Raw genomic sequence first — 20,396 nt, 5'->3', positions numbered from 1 at the left:
ATTAGTTCCTTTGGATCGCTGCAACCTCACCATCCTTGTGACCTAAGGATGGGGAGTTTAGAGGAGCCTATAGGTCTATCTGCTGAGTCATGAGTAGCCATTGCCTGGCCCTACGTGGTCCTAGATTGAATGCTGAGAGGGCTTGGTCGCTGATCATATCTATGGTCAGTCTCTAGGGCATTGTCCTACTTGATAGGGCAATTTCACTGTCCCTTGCCTCTGCCATTCATGTGCGACCTTTAAACTTTAATCGTGCCCACGCCATCTCTGTTACACGGCCGGGAATCCTAAATTGCAACGAAGGCTTACAAATTGAGACAAACGCTACTGACTAAAGCCAATGTAAGTGTAGTTATGAGATGTGCCACTCCCTGACACAGCGCAATTATTATATGGAAATGATGCATTATGAATGAAGACAGCTTCTATCAGAGAGAGAGAGAGAGAGAGAGAGAGAGAGAGAGAGAGAGAGAGACGTATCTTATTATTATCATTATTATTATTATTATTATTATTATTATTATTATTATTATTATTATTATTATTATTACTAGATAAGATACAACCCTTGTTGGAAAATCAGGATGTTATAAGCCCAAGGGCTCTAATAAGGAAAAATAGCCCAGTAAGGAAAGGGAATAAGGATATAAATAAACTACAAAGAAATGAAAAATACAAATAAAACACTAAGAATATTAACTACATTAAATATGCTTAAATAGATTTTATAAAGATAATTCCTTGAGCAGTTACGAAGTATTTTCCAATTGAATATATTTTCAGCCTATTGACAAAGACCAAGGGTGAACCTATGTGAACCTCACAAAAAATAAAAAATAAAAATAAAAAAAACTTATCCTGATAACAAAGATGAGCTATAGAAAAGCTAATTGAAGTTTTGATGCCACGGAGTCAAGACCAATATGATCTTAGGTTAGGTTTGTTTGGAGACGAAAACAATGAGCCAAGGAGTCAATTTTTTTTTTTTTCCCAAGACTGTTCATGATTCTATTGCCATCTCTTCTTGACAAATTCGTATTTGGGCATAATGTAGCTCTATTTCTTCCGTCTCTTATAACAGTAAAATGAAATTTATTGTGTATTTATCAGAACATTTGAACTGCCATATGTTTTTCTTTTAGTATATGCCTGGTGATACAATTTTGAGGTACTGTTAACAGCACAGTATTTCTCACTACGCCCTGTAAACATTTATATGATTATTTTTGTAATACTCCGTTGAATCGAAGGGAGATGAATGATGCAAAAAAAAAAGAAAATGGAAATTAACTCAAAATTCCACGACACATTTTCTCAATATAAAAACTGGAAATTCACTCAAAATTCCACGACACATTTTCTCAATATAAAACCTGGAAATTCACTCAAAATTCCAAGACACATTTTCTCAACATAAAAACAGGAAATTCACTCAAAATTCCACGACACATTTTCTCAATATAACAACTGGAAATTCACTCAAAATCCACAGACACATTTTCTCAATATAAAAACTGGAAATTCACTCAAAATTCCACGACACATTTTCTCAATATGAAAACTGGAAATTCACTCAAAATTCCCGGACACATTTTCTCAATATAAAAACTGGAATTCACTCGAAAATTCCAGGACACATTTTCTCAAGTTTCATTCCTCAAATTTGGTGAGGGTTTACGGTTTCCTATGCATGCGTTTGCAAGTGTGTTCCAGTAGGTAATAATGAATACCTGGTAATCAATTGCCTTTTGGTGATAACACTCAGGTTGACAGGGTTCTGGAACTAGTAATTACAGCTACTCTCAGTATGGTGATGTAACATAACGTGTATAATACACACATTATACACACACACACACACACATATATATATATATATATGTGTGTGTGTGTGGTGTCTGTGTGTGTATGTATATATATATATATATATAGAGAGAGAGAGAGAGAGAGAGAGAGAGAGAGAGAGAGAGAGAGACCTTGAAGTAGTGTAATATAACACGAAAGTGCTTGCACTCTTTTATTTCCTTTTTTCTTCCCGGCCTGCTTTTATCTTGATACATGGCACATTCCAGCGTTTTGCCGAATCTACGGCATTTGTGGACTATGAAAAAGCCTTTGATAGTGTGCACCGGCCAACTTTGTGGAGAAGCCTACGTTATGATGGAATTCTCCTTACATATGTAAATTTGATTAGATCTATTCACGAGCATAGCAAATGCAAAGTTGATGTTAGTGGAGTCCTGTCAAATGTATTTCCAGTGAACAGCGGAGCACTCCAAGGGAATGTGTTGTCTCCTGTTGTTTATCCTCCTCATCGATTTTGTAATGCGTAGAACAGTCGGAGATGGTAGTCAAGGATTGTTGATGGATATTTAGCAGACCTAGAGTATGCTGATGATGCTGTCCTTATTAGCAGAACACCACAGGATCTGCAATGCTTGCTTACTAGACTGCATGAAATATCACACGAGGTTGGGCTCAAGATAAATAGAAGAAAGACAGAGTTGAGAACGGAGTATGCAATGGATGATGAAATATCCTTGGGAGGAGAAAGGATTAATGAGGTAGAATCATTTAAGTATTTAGGAACTATGATCTCCAATACAGGGTCTTTAGAATTAGAGTTTAGTGAAAGATTGAAAAAAATCAAATCAGACAATGGCTAGGTTAAGTAAAATTTGGAAATCAAATCGTTTGAAATTACATAAAAAAAAAAAAAAAAAAAATCAGACTATACATCAGCTTAGTAAGATCGGTGTTACTATATGGACATGAGTCATGGTATGACAATGAAACGGTCTCCAACAGATTTAGTAGATTTGAGAACAAAGCCCTCAAAAGGATATTGGGAGTTAAATGGCAGGACAGGATTAAAAATGAAACTATAAGAGAGATTACTCGAGTGCTATATGTGGATGAGATCATGATGAAGGGTAGATGGAGATGGTTTGGGCATGCTCGTCGCATTCAACCAAGAGAGACTATTTCACCAAACGTTCAGCTGGGCTCCATAAGGCTCTAGAAAAGTTGGAAGACCAAGACCTACATAGGTGAAGGCTATGAAACATGAAGGAGGAGATGATGAATAGAGAAGTATTGAATTAAAAGCTCAAGATAGAGATGACTGGCGAAATCTAACCGCGGACCTTTGCGTCAATAGGCGTAGGAGGAGATGATGATGATGAGTGGGCATACCTTAACGTGATGAAAGGGTTTGCGTGTCCCCATGATCAGCAAAGCTAATCTTCTTTCATTTCTAATTAGTTTTCTGTCAGGAACGTCTTCTTCCTTCTTTTAACTGGAATGAAGACCAAGCCAGATTTCCAGTGGACATGGCGTCCCACTCTAAACAACAAACCTAGGCCTACGCAAGACCTACACTGGCCTATGTACCCGTGCCATTCAACTCAAACCTATCCTTCCAGCTTGGACGCCCAAAATGCTAAAACTAGGCTTGTAGTTAATTCTAATAGTAAGGCCTTCTCCATCATGAGCCTCAATACTACACAGTATTCTAGAAGTTTTATTCCAGCTGTGACCAAGTTGTGGAACGATCTTCCTAACTGGGTAGTTGAATCGGTAGAACTTTAAAAGTTCAAACTTGCAGCAAATATTTTTATGTTGAACAGGCTGATATAAGTCTTTTTATAGTTTATATAATATGACATATCGGTTTTGATGTTGTTATTGTTTTTAAAATATTTTATTGTTAACTATTTCTCATATCGTTTACTCATTTCCTTTTTTCCTTTTTTCACTGGGCTATTTTTCCCTATTGGTGCCCTTGGGCTTATAGCATCTTGCTTTTCCAACTAGGGTTGTAGCTTACCTAATAATAATAATAATAATCATAATAATAATAATAATTTATTTTTCTGCGATTACCAGAGACCATTTGTCTCCAGTATCCTCCTCACACGCCAAGGAAGAATATTCTCCCATAAGAAGATTTTATTATAAATTTTCCTACTGATTTACGGCGCCATCGTCAGAATTTGCATTTTATTCTGCGGCCGTTTTATGCCGAGAAGCCTTTTGGAAAAACGGGTCTGTCACAGGTGTGGTCGTTTGGATGACCGTAACATAGGAAATAACATGGATTTATGGGCAATTATATTGACTCTTTGGAATAGTGGACAATGTCTTCTTATTTTCTTTCTTGTATTGTTCTTTTTATGCGGCGATGGTATTTTATTAAGATTTATTTATCTTTATACAGTCAGTTGCATGAGAAGAGATGAACAGTGTGACGGGCCGAGAGAAGGTTGTGACTCAAAGACAGTATGAAAGCAACTGAGTAAATTTATTATAGAACACTCTCCTTTATATATAAAAGCTCAAAGCAACAAGAAATTTCATGTTCAAAAACAGACACTGTTACAGAGGAGAAAAGCAGACATGTTTATTCTGGTTCTTTTTAGTGCGAGGGAAGAGCGAAGATACAAGCATAATATATACACAAAATGAACTATGTACGAACGTGTGACACACGGTTGGTACAATAGTATATTGGGAGGAGAGTAATGGAAATGGAGGTACAGGGAACAAGAAGGAGAGGGAGACCAAAGCGAAGGTGGGTGGACTGTATCAAGGATGACCTTCGATCAAAAGGTTTAACCGGTGATGAGGTGTGGGACACAGGTAGATGGAGAAAGTTGACCAGAAACAGCGACCCCACATAGAAGTGGGAAAAGATGTAGACAAAGAAGAAGAAGAAGAAGAAGAAGAAGTCAGTTGCATGTCTACGAAGGAAATTAATCATCCCATTATTCCATTTTATTTAGTTGTATTTATTTTTATAAATTAAGTTGCATGACCATGAATTAAATAAATCAGATCAATTATGCACTGCTTACTTTCATTGGCAGAGCCGTAATTTATCTTAATTTATGATAAAGCTATAGGGACGGGAGCCCAAAGTTTTTTTTTTTTCTTTCTTTTTCTTTTTTTTTTTGCTGAAAATCGGAAAATAATACGAAAATTATAGGGAAAATCACCCCCAAAAATGTGTTTATAATGAAGCTGCATGGAATGTATTTAGGATATAAAAGAGTAGAGGGAACTTTGTTATGGTTGAACGTAGGCTTACAGCTTGATTAAGAATATGTAACATTGGTAGAAAATGACTAAGGAAATGACTGGGGTCGTTAGCAATTTCGTGGCATGAGGAATAACTGCCATTAGACTGGAACGTTTGATACAGCTTTGTTTGGGAGTACCAAAGAAGAGTTGTAGAAACTAGTGAAAGAGCTTGAAAGGGAAGATTATTAAAATAAAACTTTATCAACAGAATAGTACACCACATCCCGCCCAAGAACCTTGGCAAGGATGAACCTACCATCCTCACCTCCAGCCTCAAACATCTATTTTCTCAAGATGCTATAAGTGGGGCATTAGGTCAACAAATGCCTCAAGGTCAGGGGGTACCAAACAGTCGTCACAATATGGCTGAGAAGATGCAAAAATAAATCTGAAGAGCTCTGTGTAGGCTACAGATTAGTATGCATCAGATTGCGAGCTTCTGGCGAGGCTTCTCTTGAACGTGTATCAAGGGTTATGCAATAAGCGTTTTCTGGAGTAGAGATTTATCTTCTATTTAGCAGTTATTTTTTAAGTTTTTATGTGAAAAAATGTACGGAAACGGATTATTATTAATATTATTATCATTATTATTATTGTCATCATCAACATCATTATTATTATTATTATTATTATTATTATTTTTATTATTATTATTATTATTATTATTATTATTATTATTATTATTGTTGTTGTTGTTATCAGTAATAGTTTGTAATGCACGCTTTCACATTTTTCCCTTTTGTTAAAAATGAGAAAAACTGAGGAAAAAAGAAACGACAGATATGCGAGGATAAATCCCAAGTCACACAAACATCAACATAAGCATAAACAACGTCAACATTGCCAACAACAGCAGCGATAAGAACCCGCTTATTGAAAAATCCCGATCGTAAACAACAGTACACGAGAGCTCATATTTTGGCAGATCTTTTCGCCCAAAAGCGGAATAAGCATAATGGAGTTGCCATTCTTGGAGGCGGGCTAACTCAAACAATTAGGTTATCCACTTTACATTTGCCACGACAGAAGAGAAAAGGGGAAAATGGAGAGGGAAAAAAGGGGGAAGTTCTGACAATATTTTTTTTTTTTTTTTTTTTTTTGTGAGAACTCCACCCGCAAAGGTCAAAGAGAATATTATATTAATGCCTTTCCCAAGCGCCGCTTTCACTCGCACAAAAGGCTCACCACTGGACAATCCATCCTGAGACACACACACACACACACACACACACATATATATATATATATATATATATATTATAAGAGAGATTACTCGAGTGCCATATATGGATGAGATCATGGTGAGGGGAAGATGGAGATGGTTTGAGCAAGTTCTTCGCATTACCCAAGAGAGATTAGTTCACCAAACTTTCAATTGGGTTCCTCGAGGCACTAGAAGAGTTGGAAGACCCAGGCCTACATGGCTGCTGGCTATGAAGCGTGAAGTAGGAGATGATAAATGGAAAAGTGTTGATTTAAATGCTCAGGATAGAGACGACATGGCGAAATCCATCCGAGGCCCTTTGCGTCCATAGGCATGGGAGAGGTAAAAATAATAATAATAAATATTATACTACTGTTAAAGAGTTATTGGCTCTTTTGACCGGACAGATAGTACTATATAGGTTCCATCTCTGGTTACGGATCATTATTCCTTTGCCTACACATACATAGAATAGTCTGGCCTATTCTTAACACTTTCCTCATACAACTAACTACACTAAGCTAACCAAACAATTGTTCTTCATTCAAGAGGTTAACTACTGCACTATAATCGTTCAGTAGCTACTTTCCTCTTGGTAAGAGTAGAAGAGACTCTTTAGATATGGTATGCCGTTCCTCTAAGAGAAAGGCACTCCAATATCAAACCACTGTTCTCTAGTCTTGGGTAGTGCCATAGCCTCAGTACCATGGCCTTCCGCTGTTTTTTATTAGAGTTCTCTTGCTTGAGGGTACACTCGGGCACGCTGTTCTATTTTATTTCTCTTCCTCTTGTTTGGTTTGAAGTTTTTATAGTTTATATATGAAAATTGTAATTTGGTGCTGTTCTTAAAATACTTTACTTTGATTGTTTATTACTTCTCTTGTAGTTTATTTATTTTATTTCTTTTCCTAACTGGGCAATTTTTTCCTGTTGGAGCCCTTGGGCTTATAGCATCTTGCTTTTCCAACTATAGTTATAGCTTGGCTTGATAATAATAATAATAATAATAATAATAATAATAATAATAATAATAATAATAATAATAATAATAATAACAGCGCCATAGCCTCTGTACCATGGTCTTTCACTGTCTTGGGTTAGAGTTTTCTTGCTTGAAGGTACAATTAGGCACACCATTCTATCTGCTTTCTCTTCTATTTATTTTTTAATTTTTTTTTTTTTAATGATGTGCTGGGCAGGCTTAATCGTAGTGAAGGTGTTGGCTGAATAGAAGGGCCGTTGATGCCTGGTTTATTATTGGATAAACTACAATGCTAGTTGGAAAAGCTTGATGCTGTAAGTCCAAGGGCTCCAACCAGGAAAAATAGCCCAGTGAGGAAGGGAAATAAGGTCATAAATAAATTACAAGAAAAGTAATGAACAATTGAAATAAAAAGAAATTATGAAGTGTAACAACACTAAAACAGATCTTTCAGATATAATCTATAAAAAGAGACTTATATCAGCCTGTTCAACATAAAAACATTTGCTGCAAGTAAGAACTTTTGAAGTTCTACCGATTCAACTACCCGATTAGGAAGATCATCCCATAACTTGGCCACAGCTGGAATAAAACTTCTAGAATATGCAAGTTGAAGTGATAATAATAATCATAGAAGAACTAGGGACCATATCTAAGTCATTGAAACCCAGGATTTGTTATGGAAGATATTACCATTCACAACTCCACTATCTATCATGAGTTCACTATCTATTCCACATTCATTATCTATCACAACTTCACAATCTATCACATGTTCACAATCTATCACACGTTCACTATCTATCACAAGTTCACTACCTACCACAAGTTCACTATCCATCACAAGTTCACTATCCATCACACGTTCACTACCTATCACACGTTCACTAGCCATCACAAGTTCACTATCTATCACACGTTCACTATCTATCACAAGTTCAATATCTATCACACGTTCACTATCTATCACAAGTTCACTACCTATCACAAGTTCACTATCCATCCCAAGTTCACTATCTATCAAGAGTTCACTACCTATCACACGTTCACTACCTATCACAAGTTCACTATCTATCCCACGTTCACTATCCATCACAACTTCACTATCCATCACAAAGTTCACTACCTATTGCACATTCATTATCTATTACAACTTCACTACCTATCACACGTTCACTTTCCATCACAAGTTCACTATCCATCACACGTTCACTATCCATCACAACTTCACTATCTATACATAAATTCAAATCTGGCAATAAGGATCTACCAATGCCCAAAAGACACAGAAGGATGAACGCATTCATGAAGCTGAAAAAGACTAAAGAAACGAATAAGATTCAGATTGAATTCAGCAAACACGAAATCCCTCTCGGATGCACAGCTATGAAGGCCTCACAAAGCACAGAGAGAGAGAGAGAGAGAGAGAGAGAGAGAGAGAGAGAGAGAGAGAGAGAGAGAGAGAGAGAGAGAGAGAGAGAGAGAGAGAATCCCCCTTGGGAAGGGTCGCGGATAAAAAAATAAGGAATAACACCAGTAACACCATTCTATTTCTTTCCTGTGGGAGAGTAATCTTTTCTCTCTCTCTCTCTCTCTCTCTCTCTCTCTTTTCTTCTTCTTCATTCTCTCTCTACTTCTCTCTCTCTATCTCTCTCTTCTTTTTCTGTGTCTGTCTGTCTCTCCCTTTTCTTCTTTCCTTCTTCTTCTCTCTCTCTCTCTCTCTCTCTCTCTCTCTCTCTCTCTCTCTCTCTCTCTCTCTCTCTCTCTCTTTTTTCTTCTTCTTCTTTCTCTCTCTACTTCTCTCTCTCTGTCTCTCTCTTCTTTTTCTGTGTCTGTCTGTCTGTCTCTCCCTTTTCTTTTACTCCTTCTCTCTCTCTCTCTCTCTCTCTCTCTCTCTCTCTCTCTCTCTCTCTCTCTCTCTCTCTCTCTCTCTCTCTCTTTCTTCTTTTTCTCCTTTTTCTCCTTTCTCTCTCTACTTCTCTCTCTCCTTTTTCTGTCTGTCTGTCTCTCCCTTTTCCTTTTCCTTCTCTCTCTCTCTCTCTCTCTCTCTCTCTCTCTCTCTCTCTCTCTCTCTCCTTTCTTTACATACAAACTAGCAAATACATGGGAACAGACTTCCAGCGGATGTAGTGAACAGTAACACGGCAAACGAGTTCAAGAATGAATCAGAGATCATAAAAACTCAAGAAACGTTCCAACTAATTCTCTCCATCCAAGAGAAAAAAGACTTAAGGGACATCCAATATCCTTGCCAGTCCTCGTAACTCTGTCTCTAACTGCGAATAAGAATTCAGTTTCAGCTGAGAAATAAACGTATAAATAAAATAAAGGAAGACATAAACGGGTTAAAAGGCGGATTCAACAACGACAATCATTAAGGAAATGATTTCACAACAAAGTCTTTTTATAGTTTATATAGGACATATCTGTTTTGACGCTGTTACTGTTTTTAAAATGATATATTGTTAATTTATTCTCATCATTTATTTATTTCCCTATTTCCTTTCCTCACTGGGCTATTTTTCCCTGTTGGAGCCCTTAAGCTTATAGCATCTTTCTTTTCCAACTAGGGTTGTAGCTTGGCTAGTAATAACAATAACAATAAAAAGCCTTCAACTTCTACGCTATTTCCTGATATAATTAAAAAGCTAAAGGGATTATAAAAGGGGTTCATTGCTAGGAAAAAGCACGCTGAGAATGCAGACCTCCGCCACGGCAGCTTATTTCTCGAAACCAGCTTGCCTTTCCCAGAATTAATCTAGACCGTAGGCGTACTTGAAGTCTGTGTGACGACCATGTGCGAACTTGGGGTTAAGGTTAGGGTTAATTCGGTCGACCTTTAGCTCGACCTTGACCTTTGACCTAGGACTTTAAAAATTGAATAACTTCCACGTCTCAACATAACAATTAATTCCTGAAAGTTTCACTAATCTGTGAGTAAAATTGTGGCAAGGAAGTTGTTCACAAACAAACAAACAGACAAACAGGCAAAAACATAATCTCCTCACAACTTCGTTGGCGGAGGTAAAAAGCGAATGCTTTAAACCCTGAAAAATGTTGTGCTATTGCTTTCATTCCTACTGAAATGACACAGCTACAAGTTTCTTTAACACTTACACTGGACAGTATTTCATTAACATTGAATTAAGACAAGCTATTCTAACTAGAAGTGCACTTAGTAGAGCGCAGACCTCCACCGCGACAGCTTATTTCTCGACCTTTTGCTCGACCTTAAACTTGACCTTTGACTTTAACATGTATTAATTAGAGTGGATTTTCATACACTCAAACATGAACCAACTTTGAAGTCTCTATGACAACGATGTCCAAAATTTTGGCTGATTATGTCAATTGGACACTGCTTGACCGTGTCCTTGACCTTTAACCTTGAACTTCCAAAATCTAATCATTTCCAACTTTTTTACATAACAGCTAATCCCTGCAAGTTTCGTTGTTCTACGATTGAAATTGAGGCTAGGACGCTGTTCACAATCAAATACACACACACAAACAAACATACAAAACAGGGGCGAAAAAATAACCTCCTTCCAACTTCGTTGGCGGAGGTAATTACCTTCGCTCAATAAAATGGACAAACATATTATTAAAAACCGGATCTCACTCATTATTTCAACGTTGTTTTTCTTTAAGAAGCCACAGAATTCTAAATCACTTATATGTAAATATCAACTCCAATGAATTCTTATAAATTATGGTTAGGTTTTGATTCAACAATTTTCCTTTCCTTTCACATGTCAACATTCCCCATCTAAGTCTAATAGTATTCATGCAAGTAATAGACGAGTGTGGTGGTTTGGGCATATGGTGAAAATGTAAGAGGAGGGAATTTTCTAATGACTGTTAGTAGTAGGTTATAGAGGTGCATGAATGAGGAGATTAAAAGAATGAAAGGTTTTATCTACTGCTGACGTCATGAAATTACTTGTAAGTTGTGATAGATGATAAGATAATGTTGTGGCACAACCCACTCACCTACAACCGAACATAGTTAATATTTATTTTAAGGAAATATTTATTTCAATGTAAATTTTCTTAAAGTATTTTATTTTTCCTAGTTTCCTTCCCTCTCTGGGCTATTTTCAATATTGGAGCCCCTGGGCTTATAGCATCCTGCTTTTCTAACTAGGGTTGTAGCTTAGCAAATAATAATAATAATAATAATAATAATAAAAATAATAATAATAATGATATACAGATTTTATGTTTTGTTGGGCTTCTATATAAATAATATTATATATATATATATATATATATATATATATATATATATATATATATATATATATATATATATATATATATATATAAATAACTACACGAAGATAAAGCTCTTCAAGTGAATCATTTGTGAAGAAACCAGGAAAATAAGGAAAGCGAGGAAAACATCAGCCTATGTTTTCGACAAAGAAAGAAAATTACCAAGAAAACAACGCACAGAGAAAGAAAGGGACCAAGAAAACGAATAGCGAAAGAAAAGGAACCAAAAACCAAGACATTAAAAGACCAAGAAAACGAACAGAGAAAGTAAAAGACAAAGAAAACGAACAGCGAAAGAAAAGGACCAAGAAACCTAACATAGTAAAAAGGGGGCAAAGAAAACGAATAGAGAAAGAAAGGGATCAAGAAAACGAATAGTGAAATAAAAGGAACAAAAAACGAACAAAGATATAAAAAGACCAAGAAAACGAACAGAGAAAAAAAGGACCTAGAAAACGAACAGAGAAAGAAAAAGACAAAGACCAAGAAAACGAACAGAGAAAGAAAAGGACCAAGATAACGAACAAAGAAAGAAAAGGAAAAAAAAACGAACAGAGACATAAAAAGACCAAGAAAAAGAACAGTGAAAGAAAGAGACGAAAACCTTGAAAACGAAAGGAGAAAGAAAAGGACCAAGAAAACGAACGGAGAAAGAAAAGGACCAAGAAAACGAACAGAGAAAGTAAAGGATCAAAGAAAACGAAAGTTCCACAGCAAATGTCCGGGATGCTAAAAGGTTCAAGGAATAACGGACCGAAGATCCTGTCTTTTCGGGCCTAGCTAAACCACTCATGGTAATCAGCTCCGTTCGCTTCATCTCCTTATCTCTGGAATAACAACGAACGACTTTTTAATGATTTAATACGTTGTTTTGAGTTTACAAAGGCGTTATGATTTAATGTTAAAATCTACTTTCACTGTTATTAATTCTTAATACAGCATGGATATAGGATCTAATGGAAAACTATCAATTTCTTTTCAATATTTTTATTCTTTAATTTTAACTTTTTTTTTTTTTATCTATCGTTATATATATATATATATATATATATATAATATATATATATATATATATATATATATATACATTATATATATATATATATATATATATATATATAGAGAGAGAGAGAGAGAGAGAGGAGAGAGAGAGAGAGAGAGAGAGAGAGAGAGAGAGAGAGAGAGAGAGAGAGAGAGAGAGAGAGAAAAAAAATGTCACACAAATATACTGTATATATATATATACATATATATGCACATATATCTATCTATCTATCTATCTATCTATCTATATATATATATATATATATATATATATATATATATATATATATATATATATATATATATATATATATATATACATTAATTACCAACCACGGAAATTACCTACAAAAGTTTTGATTACATCACTGTTGCATCAAATCTACTCCAATGGGAACAAGATAATAATATATCCTTTAGGCTGCCTTACTGTTTCGGTCTACACTAGGTCTTATCAGGAGTGTTCATGTGTTTGTATATCATTTTTCATCTTAAATATGTAGGATTTTAAGAGGATTATTGTAATGTATGACATTAAACGCTCTCTGATATTATGTGTTACTACAGAAACTTATATCTTAATGGGATGTACGAAATTTAAGGAACTTTAAGCCTTAGAATACAAGCTAGATTCAACCCAGAGAAGTATGGAAAGAATAATAATGGGGATAACACTAAGAGACAGAAAAAGAGTAACTTAGATACGAGAGCAAACTAAAGTAGAGGATATTCTGACATGTAAGAAAAAGAAATGGACATGGGCAAGATATAAATGAGAATGACAGATAATAGATATACATTAAGAATAATAGAATGGATTGAGGAACTAAGAAAATTTGCAGGCATAGACTGGCATAAAAAGACCAAAATCAAAGGCCAGTGGAGGGACATGTCTGAGGCTTTTGTCCTGCAGTGGACTAGTTACGACTGAAAATTATGATGATGATGATGATGATGATTATGATTATTATGATGAACTTTGCGCGATATGTTTTTCGAGTCTTGTATAATCAGTGACTGATAAGAAATGATTAGTCAAATCCTCAAAAATGTTTATAACGTGTCCTTAGTTATCTATTGGTCAATAGCGTGATCAATTTCTGCCTGTAAACAGTACGACCGATCTTATGACGATAACCAATGCATTAAATTCTTTGTCGGTACCCAGCACGTCCAATTTCTGATCATAAATAATGGCGTCTACATTTTCCTTTATATAAAAGTGTCAAAGTAGCGTATTTAATTTCTTGCTCGTAAGTTGACATGGCATACTCAAGAAAGCAAGTAGTCTTGTATATATGTACAGTATATATACAGACATACATACTGTTACATACGTACACACACACACACAGAAACTTACGGTCTATTAAATTTCTTATTCCTGATCTAGATATTAATCTCTGGCACCGTCGTTCAATTAGTTCATTATGCATGTTGCATAAGATTTTTCATAACTCTGACCATCCTTTACATTCAGATCTCTCTGGACAATTCTATCCTGTTCGTAATACTAGGCAGGCAGTTAATTCTAATAGCCAGGCCTTCTCCATCACAAGGCTCAATACTACGCAGTACAGTACTCTAGAAGTTTTATTCCAGCTGTTACCAAGTTGTGGAATGATCATCCTAATCGGGTGGTTGAATCAGTAGAACTTCAAAAGTTCAAACTTGGAGCAAATGCTTTTTTGTTGACCAGGCGGACATGAGTCTTTTTATAGTTTATTTATGACATATTTGTTTTTGATGTTGTTAATAGTTTATATATGACATGTCTGTTTTGACGTTGTTACTTATTTTAGAATGATTTATTGTTAATTTGTTCTCTTCATTTGTTTATTTCCTTATTTCCTTTCCTCACTGGGCTATTTTTCCCTGTTGGAGCCCCTGGGCTTATAGCATCTTGCTTTTCCAACTAGGGTTGTAGCTTGGATTGTAATAAAAATAATAATATATATATATATATATATATATATATATATATATATATATATATATATATATATATATATATATATATGCAGTATATATATCTAATTGGCGGGACTTAGTGTTTAAAAGTTCGGTAAAAAATAAAGAGATTATTAATGATGCAATTTCCTATTGAAGGAGAGCAGGGGAAGGCATATAAGGCGTTGAACTGGTTCATCAAGAATAAAGAGAGAAAAAGATAACTACAGTAGTACCTAGGTTTGCGAGTGACTAAATACAAAGCAAATAGGTTTACGAACATAAAAATTCAAGCCGGTTTACAAGCACTATTGATTTGTGAGCAACGATTTCCATGCATATGTACATATTTTTGTGGACAAGTGCTTATGAGACTAGTACGGAATCAGTCAATTTCTCTTTTTTTAACCTACCATCTTAAAATCCAATATGGCGTCACCAAATCAACTTCTAACTAGAACCATTCAATTCCGTGACCTCAAATATGTATATCTAGACACTAAAACCAAGTCTCTAGCTGGTATATAACCAGAATTATCTGTTATTAAAGATTTTTAACCCGCCATTTTGAAATCCAATATGGCGGCGACTTTGGGATTACTACAAAAGTGGTTCCATACCTGAAAATGTTCCCCATATAATATTTGATCATTCCTCCATGTTTGGTGCTTCCATCACAAAATGCACAATTGGTTTGCTATGCCGCTGCACTAATACCCCATGTTCATGAGATTTTCAAAAAAGGCAAAATCTGTCATTTCGAAATTTCTTTAATAAGGTACTGTAAAAATATAATGTCTGTTTATGTATCATATTGAATTAGCGCATACCCTTGGAAGCCTCTCAAACCACAAAAATTAAATGTTTCTTTCCCTTTGTCGAAATTGGATGAAAAAAAAAAGTAAATAAAAAAGCCCTAAATTAAGTGATTTTAGTTGGTGACAGTTCAAAAGAGAACTTGCAATATTTTACCAGAAATAGTCATCTTCCTCTCTCGTCTCCCTCATGCCAGCCAAAATGCTACTTAAAGGTAAAGGGAGAGTTAATTTGTTAATATTTCTTATTGTAATTACTGATTTCTATTCCTTTCTGATGTAAGGGGTTAGTGAAAGACCCAAAGTTCTTGTAAAAAAGGACGTTAAATGATGAAATAAAGGCTATGAAAATGCTAAGGGCAGGAAAGACACAAGGGCTTTAACGTATCATAAACGAGATAATCCATGATGGTTGATAATAATTGAGTGGCTATTTCTTGATTCACAAATTTATAGTCAAGAGGAATAATTGCCCAGTCGTATAAAGGTAAGGGTGATAAAGGCAACAGTAAGGCTTCTGTGGGTATAAGGGTATAATTTTACTTAGTATATAACAAATATGTTGTATACCAAGACAAGAAAGTAAGACAACACATACAGTCAATACCTGACAACGCCAGTCACAAGAATTAACAAAATATACTATGAAACCAGGGCAAAATTCTTTTCTTTAATATATAAAATATAATAATAATTTCACCTCAGGCTTCAAATATCGTAGGTTGAAACATGGCAACATTGTGCAAGGGGAATCCCCGGCTCGACTCCACCCAAACCTTGGTTTTAGAGTGCTGGAACTTGAGTAAATCTGATGAATGGTTGTAAGATAAGAGACGTGAATCATTGAAAAGGACAAGAGATAAAAAATATCCGGATGTATGAAAATGATTTATCTGTGGAAACCAAGGTGGATGTGCATGAGATGAAGACATTTCTTGTTTATGAAGGATTGATAAAAAAGTTCAAAGTTTAGAAATATTACGAGGTTTGAGAATAAGAAGGCTTTGAAAGGCTTGGATAAAGGGTGGAAGATATATTTGAAAGGATGGTCTTTGATGGCCAGATGTGCAAGAGTGTACAGTTTAACTCCGGTGAGGTTTTTTGTGTAGATGGAAAAGGCAACTAATACTATGGAAGGTTTAACTGCACATTGGTTCATCCATAATCACCACTTAAAGGATGGATTTGGCAGCGACTGTTATGCTATCTCTCTCTCTCTCTCTCTCTCTCTCTCTCTCTCTCTCTCTCTCTCTCTCTCTCTCTCTCTCTCTCTCTATCACACACGCGCATATATACATACACACATATATATATATATATATATATATATATATATATATATATATATATATATATATATATACCATCATCATCCTCAGTTGTAGCTAGTGCAACGCAGGATAAAGGCCTCAGACATGTGTTTCTACTCTCGCCTGTGTATGGTCATTCTAAGGCAGTCTATACTAGCAAATATTCTTAGCTCGTCAATCCATAATTTTCTCTTCCTTCCCATTCTTTTGAAATCTTTGGGGACCCATTCTGCTATCCTTAATGTCCATCTATTATCTATCATTCTCATTTATGTCCTGCCTATGTCCATTTCTCTTTTCTTACATGTTAGAATATCCACTACTTTAGTTTGCTCTAATATCCATGTTACTATTTCACTGTCTCTTGGTGTTATTCCCATCATTATTCTTTCAATAGCTCTTTGAGTTGTAAATAGCTTATGTTCTAATGCTTTAGTCCAAGTTTCTGATGAATAAGTTAATACTGGTAGGACCATCTCATTAAATACTTTTCTTTTTAGGGAAAGTGGCATTTTATTTTTCATAATCGCATTTTGCCTACCAAATGCTCTCCATCCTATGCTTATCTTTGTTTAATTTCGGTCACTTGTCCTGGGAAAACACTGCCTGTCTGTGCTGTATATATACACTGCATATATATATATATATATATATATATATATATATATATATATATATATATATATATATATATATATATATATATATAAAATGTGTGTACTTATATCACTATATAAACGCCCCCGGTTAATATATATATATATATATATATATATATATATATATATATATATATATATATATATATATATATATATATATATATATATATGTATGTATGTATGTATATATAATGTGTGTGTACTTATATCACTATATAAACGCCACTGGTTAATATCCAATTATATTTCACTGCAAGCAGCGAATTGTGAAATTTTGCAATACCAGGGATTCTCCTTGCCTGATCTTGGTTATCCCCTTAATTGTGTTGTAATAATATCCACAAGTGATTATCCACTAAATTGTGTTGCATTAATATCCACAAGTGGTTATCCACTCAATTGTGTTGCATTAATAAGTTATCGAATGTTTGGCAACAAGTTCTCACACCTCTTCTGAGCTTCTAAAGATGTAGTGTTAGTCTTATTAGATCCACAACTTTGATATGCCAACATTAATAATATAAAGGATAGCACAATCGCTGACATTAGTTGAAAGTCAGATCGAAATTTTTTTCTAGGGTATGAAATGGTTAAGAGAGTCTTCTTGAAAACTACATGAGAGAGAGAGAGAGAGAGAGAGAGAGAGAGAGAGAGAGAGAGAGAGAGAGAGAGACCCTAATTCAAATTTTGTCGTCTTCGTTAGACATTGAGAGAGAGAGAGAGAGAGAGAGAGAGAGAGAGAGAGAGAGAGAGAGAGAGACCCTAATTCAAATTATGTGGTATTCGTTAGACATTGAGAGAGAGAGAGAGAGAGAGAGAGAGAGAGAGAGAGAGAGAGAGAGAGAGAGAGAGAGAGAGAGGGGAGAATCTATAAGTAAGTTCCTAATTCAAATGTTGTCGTCTTCATTAGACATTAATAGTTTCGTTTAATACCTAAAACAAGAGGCTCATTAAAAATCAAGCACGGCCTTTGATAATAAAATATTCGATTAAAGTCTATTTTTTATCAATAATACTTTTTGCCATAACATAGTACTGGAGTTGCGTCATCGAGACCACTAAAGAAGAATTGAATGAATTCAGTTTATAAATCATCACTTTGTTACAAACAGATTTAATTGGTTATGTAACGGCCCAGACCTTCGTCTCCGTAACCTCTATTAAATAATTTAGTCGGTTAATTTTTCTGCGGCTCAATTTGGATTGAACAAGGCATTGGTTATTAGTTAAAGGCTTAAAAGGCTTTCATGAATGGCATAGGCAAGGGACAGTGACATTGCCCTATCGAGCAGGAAAATGCCCTAGAAACTGACCATATTACGATCAGCGTCTAAGGCCCCTCTCCATCCAAGGTATGGCCAAGGAGAGTCAGGCAACAACTGCTGATGACTCAGCAGATAGACCTATTGGTTCCCACAATCCCCCCATCCTTAGCTCACAAGGATGGTGAGGTTGCAGCGCCCAAAGTAACAAACGAGTCTGAGCGGGACTCGAACCATAGTCTGGTAATCACCAGGCAAGGACGCTACCTCCAGGCCACCACTATTGTCGGAGATCTAACGCCTCTGAGCGAAATAACGTAATAATCTTCGGTATTGTATCTAATTATAAGTATTTTCAATGGAGATGGGTGATTTCATTTTCAGTGATATAAAAGACTGATAGGTGATCCCCAGACTGGGGTTCGATTCCAGCTCAAACTCGTTAGTTCCTTTAGTGGCTTCAACCTCACCATCCTTGAGAGCTAAGATTGGGGGGTTTGGGTGAGCCTATAGGTCTACCCGCTGAGTCATCACCAGCCATTGACTGGCCTTACCTAGTACTAGCTTGGATGGAGAGGGTCTTGGACGCTGATCATATGGTCTGTCTCTAGGGCGTTGTCCTGCTTGCTAGGGCAATGTCACTATCCCTTTCCTCTGCCATTCATGAGTGGCCTTAAATCGTTATAGACCAATACTTTAAGATGGCAAAATCAAAGGAGTGCATATTCTATCTTGTGGGAATGTATCTTAGCAGACATAAAGTGACTTCATTTAAAAGCCGTTTTTGAAAAAAAAAAAAAAAAAAAAAAAAAAAAACTCGGCTGGATGGCTCTAAATGATAAAAAAAAATAATAAAAAGAAATAAATAATAAAGGTACTACGTAAAGGAAAGATGAAAAATGATCGAAATGCGTAAATTTATTCACAAGTTTCAGTGCTAAATCCCATCATAAGACTGTGATGTTCAATTTCCCTTGCCTCTGCCATTCATAAGCGGCCTTTAAATAAAAAAAAAAAAATAAGTAAACGCATGAGCACAATGCCAATTTGGTTTTCATTTTATTAAGATCAACTAAATCGATTTAATTTGTGAGAAGGCATCAGTAAATTAACAACACAGAAGAAGAAGAGGCCCGAATCGAAACTTCTCAACTTATGGTTTTACACATTCCGTTACATATTCGTTAATAGTTATATTATTATTATTATTATTATCATTATTATTATTATTATTAATGTTGTTGTTGTTGTTTGCTAATCTACAACCCTAGCAGGAAAAGCAGGATGCTATACGCTCAAGGGTTCCAACAGGGAAAAATAGCTCAGTGAGGAGACGTAATAAGGAAAAACTAGAAGAGAAGTTTAAGGAGAAGAATAACATTGAAATAAATCTTTCATTTATAAACTATAAAAACTTGAAAATAATAAGAGGAAGAGAAAAAAAAAAGATAGAATAGTGTTCTTAAAAGCCTTGAATCTAAGTGACAAAGAGAAACAGCAGGTAGAATTAAATGTAATCTCCCAAGTAATAATAATAATAATAATAATAATAATAATAATAATAATAATAATAATAATAATAATAATAATAAATAGCCGCCATTAGAGTATCATGATTGACAAAGGAGAGGAGAGTTAAACGTAATGCAATCAGATAACCTTTAAGGTTGAGAACAAAGAAATAGAAATGGAAGAATTGAAATCATATTTCTTGTATATAATCTACAAGGTGAGTACACATACACGCACACACACAATTTATATATATATATATAATATATATATATATATAATATATATATATATA

At 35.1% G+C, this 20,396-nt stretch overlaps 2 protein-coding genes across 2 annotated transcripts in view; both read right to left on the bottom strand.

Annotated features, from left to right (window-relative positions):
- Nucleotides 1–7,920: 7,920 nt before the first annotated feature.
- Nucleotides 7,921–8,361, bottom strand: LOC137627207 (uro-adherence factor A-like). The gene has a single exon (XM_068358287.1). It carries the CDS (start codon nucleotides 8,359–8,361, stop codon nucleotides 7,921–7,923), a length of 441 nt encoding a protein of 146 aa, XP_068214388.1.
- Nucleotides 8,362–8,371: 10 nt separating this feature from the next.
- LOC137627206 (uncharacterized) overlaps nucleotides 8,372–20,396 on the bottom strand; it is a 50,454-nt gene continuing 38,429 nt past the window's right edge. The window contains exon 3 of the mRNA XM_068358286.1: nucleotides 8,372–8,579. Coding sequence (XP_068214387.1) covers nucleotides 8,372–8,579 — 208 coding nt within the window. The remainder of the gene's footprint in view (nucleotides 8,580–20,396) is intronic.

This window comes from Palaemon carinicauda, chromosome 35, assembly GCF_036898095.1.
Source record: "Palaemon carinicauda isolate YSFRI2023 chromosome 35, ASM3689809v2, whole genome shotgun sequence".
NCBI classification, from domain to species: Eukaryota; Metazoa; Arthropoda; class Malacostraca; order Decapoda; family Palaemonidae; genus Palaemon; species Palaemon carinicauda.
Note: the sequence above shows the minus strand (reverse complement) of the source record. Positions and strands in the feature narration are given on the sequence as shown.

Coding starts and splice junctions, on each gene's coding strand:
- LOC137627207 (XM_068358287.1), bottom strand. CDS start 8,361: ATGGATAGTGAACGTGGGATAGATAGTGAACTTGTGATAGGTAGTGAA.